The sequence below is a fragment of the Camelus ferus genome, chromosome 5 (genome assembly GCF_009834535.1).
Source record: "Camelus ferus isolate YT-003-E chromosome 5, BCGSAC_Cfer_1.0, whole genome shotgun sequence".
NCBI lineage: Eukaryota > Metazoa > Chordata > Mammalia > Artiodactyla > Camelidae > Camelus > Camelus ferus.
The window spans coordinates 59,094,578-59,110,007 of record NC_045700.1 but is presented as its reverse complement, the minus strand read 5'-3'; the positions used below and the strand labels follow the sequence as shown (position 1 = coordinate 59,110,007).

At 36.4% G+C, this 15,430-nt stretch overlaps 1 protein-coding gene across 6 annotated transcripts in view; it reads right to left on the bottom strand.

Annotated features, from left to right (window-relative positions):
- Window positions 1-15,430, bottom strand: part of PMS1 (PMS1 homolog 1, mismatch repair system component) — a 108,337-nt gene that overhangs the window by 42,258 nt on the left and 50,649 nt on the right. For all 6 annotated transcript variants that reach the window (XM_032479906.1, XM_032479903.1, XM_014563033.2 and 3 more), the window contains one exon: window positions 13,695-13,858. In XM_032479906.1, the coding sequence (XP_032335797.1) occupies window positions 13,695-13,858 (164 nt within the window). The remainder of the gene's footprint in view (window positions 1-13,694; window positions 13,859-15,430) is intronic.

Sequence of the window (15,430 nt, the reverse complement as noted above, 5' to 3'; positions counted from 1 at the left end):
GCTATGTGCAACTGCCTAGACTACTGAACCAACTTCTTCTGGTCCATTCTCCAACTGTCCTGAGAATTATTATATTGTTAATCTCCTACTAGAATTCTTTATTTTGTTCCTTTTCACAACGTGGTAAGCAGTCCACATTCCCATGTATACTACACAAGATCCTTTAGAATCTAGGCCCAAGCAACCTTTCCAGCCTCATCTCCTATTTTCTTATACCAGCTTTCTCTGATCTCTGATGACTCCTTGACCTTGCGTGTATTTTGAATGCTTCTGCCCCCTAAGCTTTCTCAAGAATCAGTTCCAAGGCTACCTTCCTCTGACAGTCCTTTCTGAATCCAACCAGAGTTTAATAACTACCTCCAGATTACTTGTATTCTTAATACTTGTTTACAGAAGACCCTTCAGATCAGTCTTTCTGATCAGCTGTTTAATCTTGGATCTCTGAAGCAATCACTATATTCTCCCATATTTAACTTCACAGAAAAGGGTATTTGCAAATCAAGTTGCTGTTGCTTTATACAATATTTGATTTCAGCTTTTCCTCTTTATTTGAACTGAAAAGAACACCTTATCTATTACACTTTATTTTTCATGAGACTCTTCTTCTCCAAACTGACTCTTACTTCTCCCTAACTCACTTTAAAGGACGCTACCCTAACCATCTCATCTGCAGTGCAACTCTATCCTCCATATGATTCTCTAGTTGTTCTCTTTTCAGATCAAGATCAGTAATAAATAGAAAACCCAGACAGAAAGTCAGTAAGGAAACAAAGGACTTGAACAACACTACAGACCAAACAGACCTAACAGATTGAACATTCTACCCAACAGCAGCAGAATGAATACACATTCTTTCTCCAGAATAGATCATATGTTAGGTCATAAAACAAGTCTTAACAAATTTAAAGAGACTGAAACATACCAGCATTTTTTCTGACTACAATGGAATGAAACTAAAAATAAATAGCAGGAAAAAAAAAACAAAAGAAAACAAAAACTAGAAAGTTCACAATATGAGGAAATTAAACACACTTTTTGGATCAAAGAAGAAATCAAAAAGAAAATTAGAAAATAACTTGAGATAAAGGAAAATGAAAACACAACACACCAAAACTTATGGGTGTAGCAAAAGCAGTATTAAGAGGGACATTCATAGAGTTGGTTTTCTGAAGAGAAACAAAATTGACAAACCTTTAGCTAGACTGAGAAAAAAAGATTCAAGTAAATGAAATCAGAAATTAAGAGAAATTACAACCAATGACACAGGAATAAAAAAGAATCCTGAGAGACAACATGAACAATTATATGCCAACAAAGTGGATAAACTAGAAGACTCAATTCCTCAAAACATACAACCAACCAAGATTAAGAAATGAAAGAAGAGAAAAGTCTGAACAGACTTCTAAATAGTATTAAGTTTAAAACAGTAATCAAAATCTTCCAACAAAGAAAATCCCAGGACCAGATGGCTTCGCTGGTGAGTTCTACCAAACATTTGATGAAGAATTAACACTTATCCTTCTCAAACTCTTCCAAAAAATTGAATAGAAAGGAACACTTCTAAACTCATTTTATGAAGCCAGCATTACCCTGATGCCACAGCCAGACAAAAATACCATGGGGGGGGGGGGGGACTGAAGGCCAGTATCCCTGATGACTGTAGGTACAAATATTCTCAACAAAACACTAGAAATCAAATCCAAAAGCATATTAAAAAGATCATACACCATGATCAACTGGGATTTATCTCTAGGATGCAAGAATGGATCAACATATGCATTTTAATTAAAGTGACACACCATATTAACAAAATAAAGGATAAAAATTACATTATCGTCTCAACAGATGCAGAAAAACATTTGACTGAACACCCTTCCATGGTTAAAACGTCAACAAACTAGGAACAGAAGGAAAGCAACTCCAACATAATAGAAGCCATCTATGAAAAGCCCATCATACTCAAGAAACAAAAATAAAAGGGATCCAAATGAAGAAGTCAAATTGTCCCAGTTTGCAGATGACAAGATCCTATATACATGGAAAACCCTAAAGACTCCATAAAAAATGGTTAGAACTAATAAATTCAATAAAGTTGCAGGGTTCAAAATTAATATAAAAATCAGTTTTGTTTCTATACACTAACAATAAACTATCTTAAAAGGAAATTAGAAAAACAATCTCATTTACAATAGCACCAAAAAGAACAAAATACTTAGGAATAAATTTAAGAATGTGAAAGATTTATATGATGAAACTACAAAATACTGATGAAAGAAACTAAAGATGACAAATGGAAAGGCTTCCTGCATTCATGGATGGAAGATTTAACATTGTTAAAATTTCCACCCTATTCAAAGTGATCTACAGATTCAATGCAATTCCTATTTTAAAAAACCCTATGGTATTCTTTACAGAAATAAAAAAACATAATTCTAAAACTCATATGGAATCACAAAAGAGCATGTATAGCCGAATGAATCCTGAGAAAGAAGGACAAAGCTAAAGGCATCACAAATGCTAATTTCAGAATATATTACAAAGCGACAACAATCAAAACAGCATGATACTTGCATAAAGACAGATATAAACACCAGCAGAACAGAACAGAGAGCCCAGAAAAAGATACATGCATGTATAGTCAACTGATGTCCAACAGGGTGCCAAGAATACAAAATGGGGAAAGGAGAATCTCTTCAGTAAATAGTACTGGGAAAACTGGATATCTACATGCAAAAGAATGAAATTGGACCCTTATCTTACACCATATACAAAAATCAATTCAAAACAGACTAAAGACTTAAATATAACATCTGAAACTAAAATCTCCTACAAGAGAACCTATGAGAAAAGCTTCATGACAGTGGTCTTGGCAATGATTTCTTGGATATTACACCAAAAGCACAAGCAAAATAAGTCAAGTGGGACTACCTCAAACTAGAAAGCTTCTGCACAGCAAAGGAAGCAGTTAACAAAATGAAAAGGCAACCTATAGAATTGGAGAAAACATTTTAAAACCATGTATCTGATGATTAATTTCCAAAGCATATAAGGCATTCCCATAACTCAATAAAAATGACTAATAACCCAACAAAAAAATGGGCCAAGGATTTGAATAGACATTTCTCCAAAGAAGAAATATAAATAGCCAACTATAAATGGTATATGAAAAAATGCTCAATATCACTGATCATCAGGGAAATGCAAATAAAAATCACAATGGATATCACCTCACACTGTCAGGATGGCTATTATCAAAAAAGAAAAGACAACAAGTATTGATGAGAATGTGGAGAAACTGGAATCCTTGTGCATTGTTTGTGGGAATGCAAAATTGTGTAGCTACTATGGAAAACAGTATGGAGGTACTGCAAAATACTAAAAATAGAACTACTATATGATTCATCAATCCCACATTTGGGTACTTATCCAAAAGAATTGAAAGCAGGCTCTCAAAGAGATATTAGCACTCCTATATTCATTGTAGCACTATTTACAATAGCCAAAGTGTAGAAACAACCTAAATGTCCACTGACAGATGAATAGATAAAGAAAATGCACTACATACATACAATGGAATATTATTCAGCCTTAAAAAGAAGGAAAATTCTACAATGTATGGCAACATGGATGAATCTTGAGGACCCTTATGCCAAGTGAAATAAGCTAGTCACAGTAAGACAAATACTGCATTATTCCACATATGTGAGGCATCTCAAATAGATAAATTCGTAGAATCAAAGAGTGGAATCATGGTCAACCAGGACTGGGAGGAGGGGGAAACAAGAAGTTACTAATGAACAGGCATAAAGTTTCAGTTAGGCAAGATGAGTAAGTTCAAGAGATCTGCTGTACACTGCCCCTCTAGTCAACAGTACTATGTTGTACACTTAAAATTTCGTTAAGACTGTAGATCTCATGTTAAGTGTTCTTAACACAATGATATTTTAAAAAGAAAAAAAAAACCAAACCCACAGATTATGAGCTGCCAACACTCCTACAATCAGCTGGCTCCCTGGCAATCATCTGATGGTATTTCTCTTCCCATACTCCCTATTTAAGCAAATGTCCAACAATCACCTTATGGTTTTTATTTTTCTAATTTTGTCGTTTTATTAAAAAACAAGCAACAAGTTTTAAGGCTAACAAATAATATCCAGCCCAGAGTTGATGAGCTTTTCTTTTTTGGCCAGTTAATTTCTGCCTCAAAATGTGCTCTGCAATTTCCTACCCACATCTCATACATTCATACTATTTCTCTTCCTAAAATGATCTTGCTTCATTAGCAAATTATACTGTAATAGTATCCACCTATGACCCACTCATCTACAGAGTCCTAGGTGAGATCACTTTTACAAGTTGTTCCTACTACACAGAATCAAGAACACCCACCTGCCAAGTGGCCAAAGTCAGTCCTCCCTCTTCTGAGACTTTGTAGTAGTCCCCCAGAAAGGAAGGAAAATGTCTCAAGTATAAAAGCTGATAGTAGCTGTTTTGCCACCTCTCTGTTTCAGTTGCTAATTTTAATCCTTAGTGACACCATCTGCCCCTGTATCTTAGGTGCTTTAATATCTATGTTCACAATCCAGTATGAGCTAGTGCTATCAATGTGATAAAAGTGTCCCTGTCCCCCATGCTCTCAATTCTTGATCACACTCATTAGTTTAACACATATTTGAGTATCTACATGAAGTACTACTTAGCCAGTAGGGATAAATCAGTGAAAAAAATAGTCAAAAATCCATCCCCCCCATGGAAATTATATTCTAGAGGAGAAGAGAAAGATAACAAATTAAGATAAGTACAATATACAGTATATTAAGTGGTAATAAGTTTTAAGAAGGAAAATACAGCAGGAAAACATGTGTGGGGCTGGGAAAATGGTTATAATTTTAGGGTGGCTAAAGAAAGCCTCTAGGAAAAGTTTTAAGTAAAGACCTAAAAGATGAGGATTGAGTCAGATACACAGAAGAGTGTTCAAGGTGAAGGACCTACAAATATAAAGTTCCTAAGTTAGAAGTATGACTGGCAGGTTCAAGGAGCAACAAGGAGGCCAGTTAGCTGAAGCCAAGTGAACAAGAGGAAAAAAGTAAATGAGATCAGATATATTAGAAAACAAACTTATGGTTACCGGGGGTGAAAGAGGGTGGGAAGGGATAAATTGGGAGTTTGCAATTTGCAGATACTAACTAATGTATATAAAATAAACAAGCTTATACTGTATAGCACAGGGAACTAAATTCAGTATCTTATAGTAACTTCTGGTGAAAAAGAATAAAAAAAAGAATATATGCCTGTTCCTATGTGACTGAAGTATTGTGCTGTACACCAGAAATTGACACAACATTGTAAACTGACTACAAATTTAAAAAAAATAGTGAGTCAGATCATCCATAACAGGGGTCAGCAAACTATAACTGAAGGGCTGAATCCAACCCACCGCCTTCTTTTTTAAGTAAAGTTTTAATATCTATGGCTGCTTTTATGCTACAACAGCAGAGCTGAATAGTGTGAGAGACACTGTATGAGCCAGAAAACCAAAAATATTTACACTACGGCTCTTTACAAAAAAGGTTAACTAACCTTGAGGTAGAATTCATAGGCCATTTATAAAGCCTTTGACTTAACTCTGAGATGAAAATTCATTGAAGTTGCATGATCTGAATTACATTTTTATAGGCTCACTCTAACTATTGGACTGGGAACAGACTGAAGAGAGGAAGGTAGAAAGTGAGGGGATCGGATTAAGATACTTTTACAACAATCCAGGTGAGAGATGATGGTGGCTTGGACCACAGTGGCAGTCATAGACATGGTGAAAAGCAGTTAGATTTTAGATATATTTTGAACACAGACCTACAGAATTTACTCTTGTATCAGATTAAAGTGTGAGAGAATCAGTAGTCAAGGATAACCCTAAGGCTTTTAGTTTGCCAAGTAGAAAAACAAGAGTTCTCATATACTAATGGAGAAGGACGTGGAAAGAGCAGTTCTGATACACAGCTTAGTTTTTGTCATGTTAATTGTGAAGAGCCTATTACTAAATACCCAAAGAGCGATTTGGAGTGGTAGTTGGATCTGAGTTTGGAGTTCAGGGGAGAGTCGTAGAATGGAGATAAAAATTTAGGAGTCATTAGGGTATAAATGATATCTAAAGGCATGAGACTGCATAAGCACATCAATAAAATAAACACACATATAAAAGAATTGAGCCATGGAACATCAAATGTTTACAAGCTAGAATATGAGGTAAAACTAGAAAACTGGTAACAAATAGTAGAAAGGTAGGGAAAAAAACCAAGGAAGTGTGTTGCCCTAGAAGACAAGTGAAAAAGTGTTTCAAGGATGGGAAGATCAACTGTGGCAAATGCTAAGTTAGATAAGGACTGAGACGTGACTACAAGATATAGAAATCTGAACGTCAATGGTGATCTTGATAAAAGTAGTTTTGGTAGAGTGGTAGAGAGAGAAAGTCTAACTGGAACGAGTTCAAGAGAGAGTGCAAGGAAAGTAACTGAAGACAATGAAAACTTATAAGAAGTTCTGCCCAAGTGAAAGAATCGGCCTTGGCTAGAAACATGAGGAGTACATATACAGTAACAGAGGGGAAGGTTGAAAATATGGGTACAACAGCAGACATGTGGATAATTTGTGAAAGTTTTCTCTTGATTGCCTCAATTTTGTCACTAAAATTGGATGCATGATCAGGTAAAAGTGTATACAGGAAAGAAGGACTTAAATTAGAAGGGAACAGATGAAACAGCCCTTTGGGACATTGCAGCTGAATATGTGGATCATGGTCCAGCAGCAACCACACCATTTGGAGACTTGTTGGAAATACAGACTCTCAGGCCCTCCCTGACCTACTGAATCAGAATCTGCACATTTAACAAGATTCCCCAGGTGATTTACATGCACATTAAAGTTTGTTTAAAGCACTGATATAACAGACCAGGAGAGAATATAGCCTAGAGATACACTGTATGACTGACTACCAGGCAGCACTAAGATTAGTGATCATGAATTTCAAGTGATACTGTTTGGAATGGGAATGTGTTTTCTTCCAGCTATGTTCAGCTGTACTAGTACAGGTACCAGGAAGACAAAGAGCTCAATTTAACCAGGGTTTAGTTAGTCAAACAAGTACAGTTAAGTGAGAGAGAAGCAAGAAAGCTGAGGGAGTGCCCAAGGAAACAATGATAATTACGGACCCTGTAATTTTAGCAGTGTAAGGAGAGATCTCAGGAAATTAGGAATAACAAACAGTTAAAAAGCAGTAGAATCAACAGATCACAGGTTGAGGAAAGTCTAAGGATTGCTGAAAGATAGGAAGTGATGGTCAGAGAGTAAATTATGGAGGAGGCACAATTTCTGGCAATGGCAAGGCCTATGGTATAGTCACAGGAATTAATGACTGATGTAGGATGGAGAATAAAATCACTAGAGGAAAGGAAGTAAAAGATCTGAGAAGCTGGAAAGGACTATCTCTGTGGATTCAGAAATTACCAAAGTGAAAGTGACTAAGAGTCTAAAGACACTAAATTCAAAGCTGACTATGATTTTTAGATGGAAAGGAGAATGGTCTGGAAATTGCAATGAGGCACAATGAAGTGAAGAACAGGTGAGAGAAATCAGTTACCACGTGAAGGGGCTGCAACAGATACAGAGTCTTTAGGCAGAGCCAGATTTCAGCTAGAGCAAGAAGGTGATCAAAGAAAAGGCTGACACAGGAGATTTTACTTATGACTGACCATGAAATGGAGCATTTCAGGAGATGAGGATGTGTGAGAGACAAAGAAAGCAATGATTCATATGTGAAAAAGAGTGCAGGGTGGTAAGAGACGGTTTGAGAGACACAGGCTTCTTGTAATGACTGACATTAACAGTAATAAAAACATGATGAGATTGGGACTAATGGTCCCAAAGCAATGAGCAGATGCAAAACTCTGACTTTTAAGGGGAAGGCTAGAGGATTTTTGCCAAGATTATGAGTTCTGGGAATCCTATCTTACACCTGAGATAGAGGCATGAAGGAGAGAGTGGTGGTCCTGTTCTGAGAGCAAAGGCTCCCTACTGATACCTACCAATGGACATCTACCGAGGGTTGGTCTTACACCCCATTGTTCTGGGCTCTCATCTGTTTCCTATCAGTGAAAACCTCGGGAGAAGTCTTACTTTCTGTCCATATCTGATACCTTCCCTCACTCATGAGGATTTTTTTCCCAAAGATTCTGTTCAGCTTCTCCTGCCTCTGATATTTAGTACAGGTTTGAATCCCAACTGTTAAGAGGATTTAAGTTTACTTCCATGAAGCTCTTAGGCCTTAGGCAAATCAGAGTTGTAAATAAGTTCTCTGAACATTACACAGTGATGTTTTATTTGTTCAGAGTAAGTAAGAACTTTTGTTTATGGATGTTAGAACTAGTTCCACACACTGATATATCTCAGCATCCACTACAGCCCAGCGTAGGCACTTGTTAAACATCCATACAATGACCCAGATCAAAACATAGCCACCATGAAGTCTTCCTTGACTATTCTACACTGAAGTAATCTTTCCCTCAATTTCCATAAATTTATCAATATTATTCAACAATCAACAAGATTATATTATTCTTTTCATCTGTTTAAATGTTCATACACTTTCACATCTTACCTCCTTACTCACACTGTAAGCTCTTTCAGTGTCTAAGGCAATCACATAACTGCTCTAGGGCACCCACTCAAAGCTCTGTATAGTCGGCCTTCCCTATCAGTGGATGCAGAACCCATTCCCTATGGATACCGAGGGGTGACTGATCCTAGTAGCTGTGAAGAAATTATAGCAAAGAACCACATTTGAAATTAACATCTGAACTTTAGTTCATCCACTGCTATAGTCAACATTTAAGTTATTGGGCAACCCATTCAAACTCTCGGGGTCACATGAAGATAAAATGGGAAGGAACAGGAATAAAAGTACTAAAAGATTTGTGGCAGGACAAAAGAGATTTTCAATGTCCTTCTAAGATGCAAAGATCCAGAAATCCTTATAATTCCTATTATTTTATGATTTGATATATGAAACATCTCGTTAAACTTCTAAGTGATGGAAATGTGAAGTTCCACATTGGTAAGAAGAAACAAAATTGTTCAAGATATATGGAGACATTCTTTAAAATTAAAGTGCTTCAGAGTTGAAAAGGGCCTTAGAGATCATTTGGTCAATTTTTATTGGCCTGAGCTCAAAAAGCTAGATTTGTGCAGAATTTTCTGGGTATTAGTAATCAGAAGAGGAATCCACTGTGTTCGAGTAGAGAAATGTATTAGGATAAATAGTAAGTATTTAAATGTATTTGGTTAGAGGCTCTGTAAAGGAATAATTACATGATTCTATTTAACTAAGTTAGTAGAAACAAAATATATTAAATTGATGGCTCTTAGAGACTATGTCCCTGTCAAGTTTTTCCTTCCACTGCCCCATCCATGCAGTCTTTATTTCCTAACTAGTTCTAATGACGACACATCAGGAACTTAGCTGCCAGGAAAGAAAATAGACTAGAATAGCATATATAAATACTAGTGAGAAAATACTCCATAAAAATCTAAGAAGTCACTGGGAAATCTAAAAGGATGAATCCTCAAAAAAAAGATTCATTTTATAAAATAATATTAAGAGGAAGTTTTGAAAGAAGCCAGTGTTCAAACTGGTGCTTTGTAAGTTTACATACTTTGATTTTAGCACTACTTAATTTAGTATTCTACTCTGTGCTATGCAGTAAGTGAGCATTAAGGGAATGCAGATAAGTCAGAAGCTGCCCTCCCTCCCACAAGAGGCTGTTGAGAAGGGGAGAGAGAATGCAAGCATTTCCAACAAAGCAAAAATGACAAATATGCAGAAAATGATATGGGAAAAGCTGAGGAATAACTAAATCTTGCTGGGGACTAGGGGAAGACTTCAAAGACTTTTAATAGTGTGGACAAATATCAAAATCAGAAATCTACTAAACTAAAATATGCCTTATATATGTCTCTCATCTTTTCTATATAATATTCATAGAAATCAGGTAAAAAGTAAAAGAAACTAATATAACAATAACAAAAACATGAGAACCATTTTAAAAATTATCATTAATTTGCAAGTAGGAAAAAAAAAACTAACCAATCATGATTGATAATCAGCCCCAAGATAACCTCAAAATATACCTGAAGGAATGTCCACCTTCATTAATTAAAATGAAATAAAAACAAACCCACCCAAACTTTCAAGGTTAAAACTAGAATTTCTTCATAAGGAAGGGGCATTTGAACCACAGTCCTGAATTGGAATTTTTCCTTAACAATACTACCTCCACAACCCTGACTGGAATGGGATAGGGGGTGACCCTTAACACTGGTCCAATTGTGGGCAAAAGACTTTTCCTTGATTCCTCACAGCACAGGTGAAAAAAACTGGGGCATTCAAAACTACATGAGTAAAAGGCTAAAAGACGTAAAGTAGAATAAAATGAACAAAGAGAATGCCATGAACGTAGGGCATACAGATTATAAACTACCACTTATTTATCTTCAGTTTATAATCCCACAAATGTGTCCCTTCTCTCTCATCCTTGGTTATCCTGCACCTCAAATCCTCAGCCACCACCACCACAAAAGAGTACTTTCTTAGAGACCCAGAAAACTAGGTCAAGAGAGGGAGCCACCACACTCACTACCAAATCTCCATGGCCAGTTTTCTGGGTTTCTGTTTCTGGCTAAGGCCCTAACTCTTCCTGATTGATTGAAACCAGAGATAGTCAACTCTTCACTGCTGTGTCATCATTCTTCCAGATCTCAAAAATAAATAAACTGATTCCAATAAGCCTTGACGTTTATGTCACATGGAGGTGAGGTAGGTGGAAAATCATTCCTTAAATTACTTCTCTCTTTTTTAACAGGTAAGACCTTCTTAGCTTCTTATATCAGTAATATTCAATCCATCTTTTGAAATACCAGTGGGCATCTAATTATTAGGACAGAATTACATCCAAAACAATCTTTAAAATGACAAATAATATTTTAGGCAAAAGAAAATATTCACAAAAATCAGCAAGTATGAAGTATGAAAATATCCTTTATTTGAAATCATATATTTAACATTATGTACTGAACTAGCAGTCTACAAAATTACTCAAGTACATATGAGAGAGCTAATACTATTAAATTGGTTTCAGATATTATCACATTGAGAAAAACTTCTAATTCTGGGAAACAGCTACTTTATAAATGAAAAATATATATAGCAGGACCTTACAGGGATTCGGTTATTAAAACTAAAGCTGAAGACTGTAGTGCTCATCTAAGGAATGGCCCTAGCATTTCTCCAAATAAAATCTACTTTAAATAAAGTCACTGAATCCACTTGTAAATTATTTCCCTTTGGCTGTCTCATTATTCAATATGCTTTCAAGGAACATGGTGATGAAAGAAGAAAAATACCTCTTTCTAACATAACCATACTGGCAAGAACATCAACATTATCAGTATTCAAAGAATGTCTTGGCAGGTTAAACCTTCATAAAAAGAGGGAACACTATCTAATCCAAGATGTCAAAATAGCAATAGTAGTTCTCATATAATGTGCAATATGATTGTTTGTTTCTAATGCAGAAAAAAATTTCACAATATTGCTATGTTTAAATTTTAAGCAAAGGCAAAAATATTCTTCAGAAAAGCACATAAAGAGTGACAAACATAAGCATGTTTATAAGAGCACAGCAGGACTCAATGTTCAAAGAGATTTATGACAATGTGTCAATGCTATTTTAGGAAGTTTGACAATACATTTTAACATATGAGGTACAACAGCCCTATTAAGAAATGAAAGAGTGAAAAAATAATTTACACTAAGAGAAAAAAGCTTGAAACTATTATTTAGTCCATGATTCCCGTGTGTAATAACAGCTAATACTTAATTTTACCCTAAGACTTTCGATAATCTTACATTACTTTCACAGTACAACACTCTCCAGTACACTCTCCAGGATATGAATGCATCTGAAATTACTGAAGGCCACTGAGAGAACCGTGTTTGCTCAATGTAAGTTCAGAGATGGTATCCTCCAAAAGTAATAAAATACAGTGTATTACAAAATACTACTTTGAATTTTCAAAAGAAAATGCCTACAATGAAGAAGATGCATATTTGACTTTAAATACTCATTTCTATTAAACGAAGCAATAATTTTGTTTTATTCTTCTATTATGTTTTCTCTTACTCAAAACTTTTCTCTTTAGTTTTAGTCATTTTTCTTTTATAAAAATGTAGTTCCCATCGTCATGTTTTACCTTTTCCCATCTGTTTTCCCTTCCAGATCATTGTTTCTTCTGTCCTTGATCTTTTCTTAACTCTGGTACATTCAACTTTTAATTACTAAATGTCCTTTGGATCAAGAGGTCATAGGGTTATTTATATTAGCAGGATGAGCCTCCATCCATCAACATCCTGAGGAATCCTAGCATGATAGAGTTGGAAGGGATCTCAAGGTATCATTTGGTTGAGCTCTGTGCCAGCAGGAACAGGTGGCTGACTATTCTTAATGTTTTCCTTTCTTTTTTATTTTTTTAAGATGCCCAAAGATTTTGATTGTAAATATTCCACCATAAATGGGTTTAATAGGTAATCTTCTTAATAACAAGTAAAAAAGACAAGAATAGAAAGAAAACTGGATGAAAAAGAGTTCTGACCTTAGTAGTATTACTTACAGTAAAAGAGAAAATAATTCCTTTGATCATTCTGAGCTTCAATTTCCCCATAAAAATAGATAATACTGTCTAACTTACAAAGTTATTGTAAGTGCTCTGAAACCTGGAAAAGAACTATATGAATGTAATGTAGTATTAAAATTGGAAGATAAGACAAAAGAGTGTCGAGAAACTACACTCTGTAAGCATGTAAAGTTTCAAATCCCATCTCAACAATTTACCAGCTGTGCAACACTGAGCAAAGTATTTAACCTCTCTGAGCTCAGTTCAGAGGACAAGTGAAAATGGATATAATGTCTATCTCACTTGGTTGCTGCTGTGGATTATAGGAGTTCAATGCACCTAGCGTATGTCCTGGCATTGTGTATGCCCTCAATAATTGTTAACTCCCTATCCCCTATCAGGTTTCCATACTTTTATTGTGTGGTTCTCCTCTCCTTACATTACGTATTTTAGTGTACATGTGATTTTTATGAAAAACAAAATAATCAAAACACATAAATATTTCTATCCCCTAAGATTCATCAGGCAACAAGAGGAATTCCTTATCTACCCTGCTTTGAAAAATGGAAAGAAATGAGGTTGGTGTTTCTCTGAAAAACAAACAAAAAACTCTTCCAAAGAAGAACAGTTTGGAATAGAAGGTGAAAAATGCTACTAAATTGTGAACTCCCTTAAGGAAAAGAACAAGACTTATTTATCTTCATATTTAGGAAGCATTCAAATGTTTCTTGGATGGAAAAGTCTCTTGGTGGAATCACCTATCTCAGAAATTAAGAAATAAAAGGTTCGGATTTCATATAGATACGAGGTAACAAACTAAAGATACTCTTTATATAATAAAAATAAAACTAAACAAATGTGGACAAACTTTTGAAAGAAGACTTTATATATCTAACTGATTTAGATAAAATACAATATCCCTTTATTATACAATATACCAAAAATCTTATAGAAACTACGATAATGCTTACCTTGTTATGTACAAAAACAATCCTTACATCAGGTTTAATTATACCATAGCTTATAAGGAGATCTTGGACCTTTTTTATTTCATCTTTACATTTTTTAGCAGTTGAGTAAAACTGCTTTCTTACAGGTAGATTCTTAAACAATCGCAAAACCGTTACAGTTGTACCTGTTGGCAGATAAGAGGACGGTATTTAGATGTGGAAGAACTTCACAGATCTTCAAATCCACATACAATCAGTAATTAACCCCTTTTATCACTGAAGGCTAGTCCTCCTCAAACTCTGGGAACCCAAAGAAGGCTTAACTTTGCAAGGAATTCTGATCTCTTGCTTGGCTCTTCTATTTCTAACAGGAATGACCTGCTAAGTATGATCTCTATGTGATCTAAACAAGAATAATCTTATTCCTATCACTGCAGAGAAACATGGGCTTATTAGAATGCAGTATCTTAAGAAATATGATGATACTCAAACTACCTGGGGATGATGCTTATTCTGTACTTTAAAATATATAGATGGTATAAGGCTACATAGAATATTCAATTAAAATTCTTATCTGAAATAATACCTAATTACCTGGTTTAATTTCATCTTCTGAACAACAACAAATATGCAAAACAGGATAATCTAACAAACAGGTTATTTTTAACTTGTGAAGTTATTTAACCAAAAAGTTAAGGGGTGGGATCTAGATGGTAGAGTAGGAGAATGTGCAACTTATTTCTCCCCACTAACACATCAAAAATACATCTACACGTGGAGCAATTCTTACTGAAAATAAACTGCAGATGGGCAATAAGACTCTTATACAGTCAAAGCTGTAAGAAAGATGCCCGTGAAATCGGGCAGAAGAGGAAGAGAAGCAAGCCTGTGTAATCCTCCTCCTCAGAGATCCTCCCTGGGGAGTGAGTGATTTGAACCATTTATTGGGGTCCAACACCAGGAAGACGAGTGGGTCCCTTTAGCTCGTTTGAAAACCAGTGGGACTGACAGTGGGGCTGCAAGAAATCTAGACTCCACTCATGAAGAATGCGTACATGCTTCCTTCCTCCTGAAATAAGGCAGAGGAAGCAGACTGAAACTACCCGGGCTGTTTCCACACACCCTGGCTGAGCTGAGGACCCACTCTGGCCTGGGTTGTTCTGTGGCACAGCTCCACCCTGGGACGAGGGCTGCCACAGCCGAAGGAAGCACAGAGTTACAGGGGATGCAGCTGGCTTGCGCCTGGTGTGGCATCCAAATGGGGTAGGGGCAATCATTCCTGACACCTGCAAAGGCAATGGACTGGGGCAATCTGGATCGCTGGTGCCAGAACAGCCGTGGCACATGCACCAGCTCAGGCACACCAAGCATCTAGGCCCTAGCCCCTCTTGCTCTGCAGCATATCTACACATTAGGTCAAGGACTGCCCTGGTCAAGGAGAGTGCACAGTTATAGGAGGTGAAGCCAGCTCAGGACTGATGCGGCATCTGAGCAGGGTTGAAGGCAGCCATTGCTAATGCTCCTGGAGATAGCGGATAAGGAGCAGTCCGGAATTGTTGACTGGTGCTGGGACTACCCCAGCCCATGCCCCAACCCATGCCAAGTGCCTATTCCAGCCCCACTTCCTCCAGCTTCCCTCTGGGGTGAGCATGCCAATGCTGGGAGCACAGAGAGGGAACAAAGCCAGCTTGTACCTGACCTAAAGGCCTTCTAGTCCAGCAACTTGGGACCTGATCCCATCCCCAATACAGTGGTGT